The 11453-nt window shown below is 40.8% G+C and overlaps 1 protein-coding gene across 1 annotated transcript; it reads right to left on the reverse strand.

Annotated features, from left to right (window-relative positions):
• Positions 1-4605: 4605 nt before the first annotated feature.
• Positions 4606-10158, reverse strand: LOC109461992 (RNA demethylase ALKBH5-like). Its single transcript, XM_019758476.1, has 4 exons — positions 9374-10158; positions 7197-7277; positions 5798-5922; positions 4606-5053 (listed from the first exon to the last, which is right to left on the reverse strand). The coding sequence occupies exons 1-4, from the start codon at positions 10102-10104 to the stop codon at positions 4803-4805; spliced, it is 1188 nt and encodes a 395-aa protein (XP_019614035.1). The 5' UTR covers positions 10105-10158; the 3' UTR covers positions 4606-4802.
• Positions 10159-11453: the final 1295 nt, after the last annotated feature.

The raw sequence follows: 11453 nt of genomic DNA on the forward strand, positions 1-11453 counted from the left end.
AAAAAAAGAAGCGGGCAAATCCGTTAACCAAGAAATTGGTGTGGCCTTATTCATTATTATAATAAAATTCTTGAAGCCTGGCTAGAACCTCTTATGTGAGAGGTAGCCTGTGCTGTGTGGTAGATATTTCTCAGTTTTTATGACTTAGATTGTGAGTCAGGCTGCAGTCAAGGTGCTAGTGTCACAGAAATGAAAAGTAACCTACAGTGGGTGTCACTGGAAGACAGAAAAAAGATGTCCAGACTGTGCATGATGTACAAATGACTAATAAACTGGTGGACGTCCTTAAGTACCTAATACCAGCCCAGAAGGGAACAAGAAATAGCCATGCTCAAGTACCAGTTATCAACCAAGGATTGAGGCGTTCAAGAATTCATTCTTTCGTAGAACTATGGCTGAGTGGAACTCGCTGTCACCAAGTACAGTAGGAGCATTATCATTAGATAGCTTTAAACAATGTCTAGAGTTAGATGTCCAAGGGCTAGCTGTAAAAAGTTGATCAGTGTAATGTCAGCCAGCTGCCGCCACGTCGCGTGCCTGTGAAGCTGGTGTGTTATGCTGAAGGGCGGTTATACCGGCTATACAGATAGATACAGACAGAAGTTAACCCCCGCAGATTGCTATACGAAATAGGGCTAATCACATGTAGAAAGAACCATAACTTTGTTTTTTAATAGATTTTCTTGAACTCAAGCATATTCGTTTTTTGCTAGTGCACCCAATCATAATTTTAGTCAAACTTTTAAATCTAGTCGAAGTGAGTCACTGTGGGATGAGCTATGGAAATCCCATTTGGGCAGAAACTATGTTCTGTTTCCCGTCTAGGGAGAAAAACATGCAAAAAGATACAACACAAGACTAAGTATACTGTCATGTCCTTGGTGCTGAAGAACCATCAGGCAGGAAATGTCACCATTTTTTGTTATTTTAATGCCTGCCCAAATGGAAATGAAGGATTTTTTGTTAATTAATCAATGAAATACATGTTTCTGCAACTTTCCTGGCATTTTTCCAAACCTTTGTGCTTGTATGAAGAACCAGGGCAAAGATAGTGCTTATTATAATGGCTTGTCTGTGTTTTGCTGCAGTGCCCCCTTGTGAGCAATATTAGTACTACACTCAGCTCTGCAAGCAGCTTTGGCAATAAGACTTTCAAGCAGGTGACATAAAAGGACCACATACCTTCACCAAATGATGTTAACCTTTAAGGATTATGTGTTAAAGGCTTCTCACTGTATATGTAAAGGTCATTTGCATGAATTACTTTGTATATCTGTTCATAACCTTCTCTAATCTCCACCAATCTTTAACATGCTTTCCCAAGGGCACAACAATGGCGCCTTCCTGGTATTCGAACCCACAACTTTCAAATTCTTGCTGACTCAACAACCCTTACTGCAAGACCTTCTTGCAGCCTACATTTGTATTGACTTCATTGATAGATAGGAGGTCACAGCACAAATAAAACCATCGCAAATATGGTATCAACAGCAGACATTTGATGAGGACATTATTTGTACACTTGAGGTCGTAAAACGATAAAATTTGCCTATTTAGGTGTAGGTACTGTGTAAAACTGATCTCAAGGCAGATCACATGGTGGCAAGGCAGTGTCCATTGGCCAGAGAAGTGTCCATCAAACACTGAAGTGGCTGATGGACTCTGTTTAACATGAGTATAGCAAATACAACAATGTGGAACAAATATGTATCACATGTATTATTATGTGTATTATTACCATTTGTATCATCTGATTGTAAACCCTGCATGTATTCAGCACTATAAGGCTGCGATTGCACGGGTGATGTTTGGCCAATAAACCATTTATTATGCAGCTGAAGTTTAAACTGTAATTTCCAACACAAGAAATTAGACGAGGGATTAAAGAGGCCATCTACATCAGGGCATTACAACCATCCCTCAGCAGAGACGGGGGGCGCCACAGACTTTTTGCAACCTATGATCCACTGCTCACGGAGTCACCTGTTATCTGCGTGATGTCATGGAAGTGGTGGATTGGTCATTCCTTGACAAAGTTTGGGTGAGTCCAATTTCTTGTGTTGGAAATTAGTTTAAACTTGCTGCATAATGACTTCTACCAACACAGATGAACTTTCAAGATAAAACCATTTATTATTTAACTTGGAAAGGTACTTATTTGGAAATGTAGGCTCTTGTTATTCTAATGCAAGCTTGTATGGATTTGCAGTTTTCATAACTTGGTCACTTGATCAGCCAACACTTCACAGGTTTGATAAAATGTCAGCTTCTTGAAATCCTGTAGTGAGCTAACTACATGTATGTCACAAAAGCCCTGGTATAACAGGAAAGGCAGTGTAGTGTTTTTTCTTCCTCATTACCTCTGGTACGTGTGACTAAGATTGTTTGTTTAGGATCTCCATTAGTGTGAATTTCACTTTTCTTCCTGGATTCCATAGTGAATCATTAGCCAGTATTACTTAGACCATCGCATCCCTACTCTTTTTCGAAGGTGTGGTGGGTTCTTTTAACGTGTGTGGGGTGTGGCTCTCCCCAAACACAGAACCTCCATTTAACGTCCTATCTGAGGGACGTCCCTAATTAAAGCTAGGAAGCTAGTGAGGAAAGTTGTGTAAAGTGCTTTTTCCAAGATCGGTAAAAAGGTAGGGTTTGAATGCAGTACCTCTTGGTTCTGAGCTGAACACGCTACCGCTATGACACACAACCCTACTGTGTCATTATGCATTCATTTTATGTTGTGCTATCAAAGTTCAAATTGAAAAAGTTTGAGGGATGAAAACTGGTGAAAGCGTGTGTGTGTGTGTGCGTTCGTGTGGTTATATTGGGAATTCTCTGTACTTTCAGGGCAGGTATTGAACCTGCATATACCCAGTACACAGACCAGTGCAGGTAAGGTACAGGTAGACATCAGAAATTCCTGCACAGCTCCAATTTTACCTTCACTAGCCTGCATATACATGTACTCAGTACATGGACCAGTGCAGGTTAGGAGCAGGTAAACATCAGAAATACCTGCACAGCTCCAATTTTACCTTCACTAGCCTGCATATACATGTACTCAGTACATGGACCAGTGCAGGTTAGGAGCAGGTAAACATTAGAAATACCTGCACATCTCCAATTTTACCTTCACTAGCCTGCATATACATGTACCAAGTACACAGACCAGTGCAGGTTAGGTGCAGGTAGACATCAGAAATACCTGCACAGCTCCAATTTTACCTACACTAACCTGCATATACAGTACCCAGTACTCACTGTCCGGTTTATCGTCTGTTGTTCCCCGTCTTCCGAGGGTTAGACGTGCTTGCACAATACTTCTGGGGCTTGTGGATTCTGGACCAGTGCAGGTTAGGTACAGGTAGACATCAAAAATACCTGCACAGCTTTCCTGCATATGCAGATGGTTTTTCAAACCCTGTGAATGCATCAGTTTAGATACTTTTGGAAATGGGAAGGTGGGAAATACATGTTAAGACATCTAAATTGAATGCTGGTTTTCCACTTTTGTGTTTAGAAGACAACAATCAAAACACATGAAACTCACATTGTAGAGAGAAAAATCAACTATATCAATGTTCTTGGTACATTGTATAATATTGTGTGAAAATTCTTTATAATAGTCTAAAGTACTCTGTGTCACAGTGAAAACAGAGACACTTCAATCTTCAGAAATGGTACATGGTTGGGTTGACAGTCATGGTTCTTGTGCCTAATGACTTCATAGACAGGCACTAATTCATGCTCTCCACTGGACCCACCATTGAAACAACCAAAATATGCACATTTCAGCTATTTCCACACTTTCATTTTGTTTGCATAAAGATTTCTTCCTACACATTTCATTGCAATATATTCCCATTGAACATTCCTCCCTTATACATACTCAATGTACTAGCTGAAAAGTCCCCTGTACATGTCTATAATGCTGTACCTTTATAACATATGTTTTTTGGAACTTTTACAAAACCATAAGATACATCTATGTATCTGTTGGAAGAAGGGATAGTACAACAGCATTTCATCTACAACTATTAAGCATACCCTGGCAGATGACTATGGAAACAGTTGAACTTTAGAATTAGCTACCATAGAAGTTTCTGTATGTAAGAGTCTATACTGATTCCTGCACAAGAAGTGTCTGTATGGTTTAAAACAAATCATTCTGAGAATGACTAGAAATTGTTGTGTTACCAGAATAAGAATACAGTGGATTAATAAATTCTTTCATTCAACACAAACTCCTGTAAAAACATGTGCACAATGGCAAGACAGTCATCTTTAAGGAACCAGATGCCTTGAAGTAACATGATATCCAAGGAACCATATGTTGAACAAACTTGTACAAAATGTGGGACCTTAAGGCATGCAGTTCAATTTCAGGGTGGCAAAACCGGATTCTCAAGGTCAACTTTCTGGTCATTCTTTTAAAGTTTATTGTAGTAAGTTGAATCAATCCTATCCCAAAGCATATTAATATCTGTGAGGCAAAAATGTGAAGACTGATGAAAAACGGTTTCTTGTTTTGTATGGTTGGTTCTAGATATCTATTGCTGGTACTCAAAAAATTATGCAATGCATCTCATGTAGCTTGTTTTGCGGCTATTTTAAACGCTTATAAAATAGTATAAGATGATGAAAAAAAAGTGCTCAGAAATGGCAGTAAATGTTAATATAATATAATATGTCAATCAAACAGATTTCCTCATCAAGAACATTTTACCACCCTGAGCTTGCCTTGGATACCTTTAAGCCCTACACATGTAGATTGAAGGTATGTTGTATATAGGATGCTGGTGGAACTACAGATGTTTGGGCCTGTATAACTTGACCCTGCGGCGCGAGGCCGAGCTGCTGAGATGAGACACCACCTGTCTCTCCGCCGCGGGCTGCTGTCTCTCCGCCGCGGGCTGCTGTCTCTCCGCCGCGGGCTGCTGTCTCTCTGCCGCGGGCTGCTGTCTCTCCCGCGGGCTGACATGATCCACGTCCAGCTTTGGGCCTTTGATGACAATACGGTTCATGGAGTGGAAACTGCCATGTCTGGAGCTCGAATCTGGAAGTATGAAAAAGGTAGGTAAAGGTACACTTACACATAGGGACTGTGGGTTGTTATCCATTGTGTATTGGGCACAATATTGAAAGGATGATCCCTCTCCTTCCACCTCCCAAACTAAAGTCAGGTACCCATTTTTAAACCTGGGTGGAGTTAGGAAAGCCATGCAAAGTGCCTTTCTCAAGGACACAATATCAATGATCTGACAGGATTCGAACCTAGGACCTCTGGGTTCTGTGCCATCACACCACCCTACCTGGAATTAATCAGTAGAAAAAAATCAGGAGTTCAAGTTTGATGCCCGGTTGGATGCCTGGCATAAAATATGCACATATCTATTTTTGAAGCACCAATATTCGACAATCTTATAGATACAGGTACAGGTACATGTACCTTTCATATGCAGGTGCATGGCTCTGACTGTACCTAACAATTTTACAAGTTCAGGCATTCCTAACATCACATATTCTTCTTCATCATCATCTCTATATCTTCTGCCATTTGGGCAACACAGCTTTGTCACGCAAAAGATGCCATCTTCTAGTTTCGTTATGTAATCTGCTCCAAGGTGCATATGGTGTCATATATATGAGTCAATGCAGAAACCATCAACACAAGACTTCCAACAGATTCTTTCATCCACTTTTATATATATAAAAACAAAAGAGAAATCTGGATTACAGCGTTGAGTAAGCCACATTGCTCGTTCATCTCCATGTATTTAGTTGTGCCAGTCTGCTGTACCTGAATGAAAGGTGCTCCGTCTGTGGTCTGTACTGTCCCTGTTGTTCTCCTCTCCTCTGTCATGATTGACGTGGACCATCTGTACCTCCGTGTTGGGGCCCAGGCGGGGGGCATCATCACGAACACTGCAGGTACAGAGGGGTGCATTATTCAAGAAATCAGCATAACAAGTACAATGTACATGTTCTCTTCACTAGGACCAGTGCTCTGCCAGCCGGAATTTTTTCTGTCATCTCAATTCTGTTTGACATAACATCATGTTGAGCGCCTGAGGCACAAGGGGTTGTGGAGAGGGTGCGATAATCTCAGGGGGGTTGGGGGGCATTTTGAAATCTTGACCCTCTGAAATGAGATTTCCTGTATTTTGAGGGGTAAATTTTACTGGTAGACCATACAAGCTTTGTTTAATGACATCTCTTTCCATATCTTTACATGCCGATTTTTGTCCATCAAAGATGACAGATTGGGCAATTTTTTAAACATTATGAGCAGCAAAATTCCGTGAAATGACAGAAAGATAGACACTGGCTATAACACTGCTTTGGACACAAAAATTCAGCAAGACCCTTTAAACTAACTAACATAAAGTTCAATACTGTTACAGACCGAAACCCTGACCAGAAAAGAGTGGGAGGACCTATTATTGGACTGTTAAAAAACTGTCGCCTAACAAACTACTGCTCTATTCATTCTTACTTAAACACATTCACACAAATGCATATCTGACCAGCCCCTCCAACTTTGTCCTGCCACTTGCCACAAACATAATGTAACCCAACACTAGTTTTTATAATAGCATCTGTTACCATAATGATAGTCACCTGGTCCAGATCACTGACCATATTTAGAAACAGATAGAGCAAGAACAATATAAAGATATACATTGTAATAACATCATTACCAGTCAGACTTCAACTTCAAAATAAAAATCTAAGACCAACACAGATTTTTCTAAGTCCCCATTCCATGTTTTCTGTGAGAACTGCATAGAAATTACTCTTCCAGGCAACATGTATCAGGGCTCGAAATTCATTTTTGGGAATAGGTGCACTGGTGCATCCAACCTAGAAAATTAGGTGCACAAAAAATTTTTTGGGTGCACCATATAGAACAAAACCTAATTACAGATCTTACAGCTCCTCTTCTAAGCTTGAATCTGAAATGGGAGCTAACTTCAAAATCTTACACAAGAACTACAACAAAGATCTTATTACTTTTCTGACCCTTATAAACTATTATACATTTAATATGTACAGAGATACCTACAAAAATATTTGGGTGCTCTGGTGCACCCACAGAAAAAAACTGAGTGCACAACTCCAAATTTGGGTGCACTAAGGTGCACATGCACCCAGTATTTCGAGGCCTTTGTATGATGTAGAGTCAGATGGAAACTCACCGTCTGAGAATAATGACTGCTCGTCGATGTTTGATGTCCTGTGGCCGCACACAGTGTGTGATCTCATCTGCCGCATAGTCACTGCAGAGGACAAGTTCATATTACAAGTGTCAGTAAAGACTGAAGACACAGAGAGACAACTGAACAAGCTGCAGTGGGTTGGAGGGGCTCCACAGCATCCACTGGTAAGACCACCCTCAGAGAATAAAACAAAAGGACTGGCTGAGAAAGATTAGCAACAAGGCCATGAATTCTCTAGTCAAGTGTCACTGACGAAAGGTAGTGGAGCATACCTGAATCATCTGACTATTTCCAAAATCATATCCATTTGCTTGAGTAACTGTTTTTTGCCAATGCAGCGGTTTGATTAAAAGTTCATAACTCATTGTTTGAATAATAAACCAGCCTGGTATGTTGACTTCATGGTTCCAATCATAGCATAACACAGACCTGTTTCTGCAACATTTTCCTTCCATAAGGCAAAAATCAACCAATGATGGTTCAGATTCACTTAACCAATGCTGACAGTAGACAGAACAAGTTGGACCCCTCTAACTGCCTCATGTGTCAAACAACATGGCAGACCCTAAGTCTATGTAAGCAAGCCGAACTTGACAACGGCATTCTACATTCCTACATGTCCAGTAGTCAGGCATTGCAAGTGTTTTCAAGTTGAGAAAGGGACAATCACATGGAACCACCAAATTTCATGCCGGTCATAGGTACTGGTAGTGTGTCAGAAGATTTGCTTGTATTTTTATTGGAAAATTTATGGCCAACAACAGTATACAAAATATGGTGAATTCTACCAGCTCTAATCGCTATTGATTGTCTCAATGGTTTTAGCAGTACATTCATATGTTAAGTTTATACTTATACAGGGACTTGTCTCATGTGTCAGTAGTGAGTTTTTATATATGAGAAGGAACTGTTTCACTCACTTGAAGGTTCATTCTATGGTTATGAGAAGTGACCATGCCTTATGACACATCATTCTTTATACAATGTAATTATCATGCAATATCTTTCTAACTACTATAACTTTTCATGTGATTTAAGATGCAGCAGCCAGCCAAAAGCCTACATCATCATCATCATCACCATCATAGTTTGTTTATTAGGATCTTCATTAGTGTAAATTTTTAATTTCGTCCTGGAGTGAATCAACAGACAGTAGTATTTCTCTAGTTAACTGTTGCAAACAGGTGCATGCTTCTATTCTTTTCCAAAAGGTGTGTTGGGTTAACAGGCATGGGGTGTGGCCAGGCTTTTAGCTAGGGGGTGTCCAGGGTGTCTTTTGGACGCCCTGTACTGAAAATACTAAGAAATTGGACGCCCTACTTTTTTGTAGGACACCCTAAAGACGCCCTATTTTTTCCACTCCCAACCCCTGCCATGCACACATGCCTCCCTTCAGTCTTACTATAAATACAAAAATGATGGTTTACTGAAGGAAAAAACTCAAATTTACACCTGAAAATGCAGGAAGTAGTGTTTGAGAGCATTATGAATTTCAAAAAAGCCCCCCTAAAATCTTGCACTCAGCACGTCTTCACTGTGCATAGCATACAATAAAAAAAATGGACACCCACCAAAAAAATCCTAGCTAAAAGCCTGGGTGTGGCTCTCCTCTAACACAGGACTGACATTTAAAGTCCTATCTGAGGGACGTCCCTAACCAAAGCTATACTCATTTTCACCTGAATGAAGTGAGGAAAGTTGTGTCAAGTGCCATACAAGGGCACAACATCAGGACATGCTGGTGGATTCGAACCTGCGACGTTTAGTTAACCCCCATGACCCAATAACTTGTGTGACCCCATCAGGGGCAAAGTAATAGGATACTATACCAAGAGCTACAACAACACTTTGAAAATAATTTGACCCAAATTAGCAATATGCTTTTAGTCCATAATCATAATAATGTATTTCCACTGGGAACTTGGCAGTTGTATGATAATGAAAAGTTGAACTTATCATTTATGTAATTGTAACAATATTTTGTTTATCTGTTAACTGTATCTGATCATGTTTTATTGTGACATGTAGCCATTTGTGTCAAAATGTGTAATATAGGTCAGCATTCATTTATTATTCAAACCGCTAGTGCATGATCCTTTAAAACAAACAAACAAACAAACAAGCAAACAACCTAATGACAGGCAGGTTGTACCCACCTGAGTACCGTGCAGCAGCCCCTGGCTACAGGAAGACACAGGACCGGCTTGGAGACCCGGATGGGTTTGAAGCTGAACTTGCAGCCGAAGCACAGCGCGCTGTCGCTGAAGAACGACACGGACACGATCGGGCGGGCGAAGATGTGGGGCGGGTCGATATGCGAGACGATACAGCCTCCCGGCAAGTAACAGTTGATAACCGCGCTGTTTACAAAGCCTTCTGGTATGATCTTGGCTTCAACCAACCTGCTGACCACCATTTTGAAGATCCAATCCGGGATGTCATCGACGTCGCCTTTTGAGTACAGTCTCTCCATGCCGGGTCCCTTCCTCTCCAACTGCGACCCGTACGTGTAACCCTCGCCGAAGAAGTACTTGACTCTTAGCGGTGCTCTGTCAACGGTGTGCTCCTTGTAGCACCCTCTGTCTGCTCGTCGAATGATTTCCTCGATTTTATCCTCAATTTTCTCACATTCCTCGTGTGAAAAAAGAATGCGCTGGCGGATGCCTTGGTGGATTCTGCGCAGCTCCTCTTGCCGATCCTTGGGTGGTGAGTTGAAGTCCTTCTGTCTGGCGGACCTGTCGCTGATCCCGGGCTCGTGCCTGTCCTGCTGAAATTCCAAGTCGTCTGCACTCCGTCGGCGCTTCCGACTGCCCTGCATGGTGAGTCTCTGCGGCAGACGGTCTCTGTTTTGCAGCTTCTCTCGCAGATCAGTGATGCCCTCCGCCATCTTGGAAGTCCTACAAAACAATCTTTGTGCGCATGTGCAGACTACCAAAAAAAAAAAGACATCTGTGGCCAACTTCCTTGCGCTTGCGCGTGACATGCGTTCATCGTGAGTAATTTTCACCATTAAATGAATCTTCGTGTCTCAATAGACTGTACAGATCAGATTGTCTTATTTTTCATCCACAGAGCTTCCAGCATGTTCATGTCGGGAGGACTTGGGACAGGTCCATGAGCTCATCACAATTATTCAAATAAGGACGTCTTTAATATCCATACATTAGGGACGACATTTCATGAATGTTGACTTTTTGTCATAGATTCTTATTGAACACACGGAAAATTAACTAATCCTTTGACCTCATGGATAATCTGAGATCATCTCTTTAATTAACCGACATGACGTCGTCATGACTTGCCACTCCTCCTTGTGTCATGTTTCCAATCCGGGGGCCCGCCCGGGTAGTTTCCGGGAACGTAACATTAACGCTATGTTAAACGTTAATTATGATGTCAAAGGTGTTATATAAAAGACGACAAAACACAAACAAAAAAATGAAAAATAATTATGAGTATCATTTGTGTATATTGTTGATGTGAATTGTTTATTTTTCGTTCATGCAAACAGCCCAACCGGCAACCAGTGACATATTAAGCCCACACTGCAAGTAAATTTTATGGATGACATCCTCCGCAGACTCCAAATCTAACTTGTTAATGCGATAACCGTTTAGGGCGAAAAAATAAGGCATGCCAAAAAAAAAAAAAAGATTCATTTTGAAATCATATAACCCTCATAAACAAGAAATGGACCCATATGTTGTGCTAAGTTGACTGCCAACTCATGATTACAACATCTATTTATCACTGAAAAATAAAAGTTTTGAAATTTGTACAAATGATTTTGTTTCAGTGGGAACATTTCAGGGATGAAATACATTACTGCATCAAATTAAGAGGCAAAACATTAGACAAGATATTTATCATATTTATCTGCCACGTTCCGGCATGGCAACAGACATCTTCTGCCCATTTTTGGTTTTGGCATGTTGACTACTGTCGTGGCAACAAACTTTCTTTTTTTCCAAAATCAGGCGAAAATCAATGCGGGCTAATGTCATCTACAAATGTATAAAGAGCTGGCTATAAAAATTACTTGATATGGCCAAGGTGCTGAAATGTAGAATAACGAAAGGTGCTGTAACTTCGGACATTAATTTTTCGGACGACTGCCATACAAACGGAGACCAAGCTTAGAAAGTGAAGAGAGAAAGTGACGAGTGCGGGTTGTCAGTTTCTAACTCCATGGTTTAATATTATGTTTTGATGAATGAAAAACTTGACGAGCATATC

The sequence above is a fragment of the Branchiostoma belcheri genome, unplaced genomic scaffold (genome assembly GCF_001625305.1).
Source record: "Branchiostoma belcheri isolate BF01 breed outbred unplaced genomic scaffold, Haploidv18h27 scaffold112, whole genome shotgun sequence".
Taxonomy (NCBI): domain Eukaryota; kingdom Metazoa; phylum Chordata; class Leptocardii; order Amphioxiformes; family Branchiostomatidae; genus Branchiostoma; species Branchiostoma belcheri.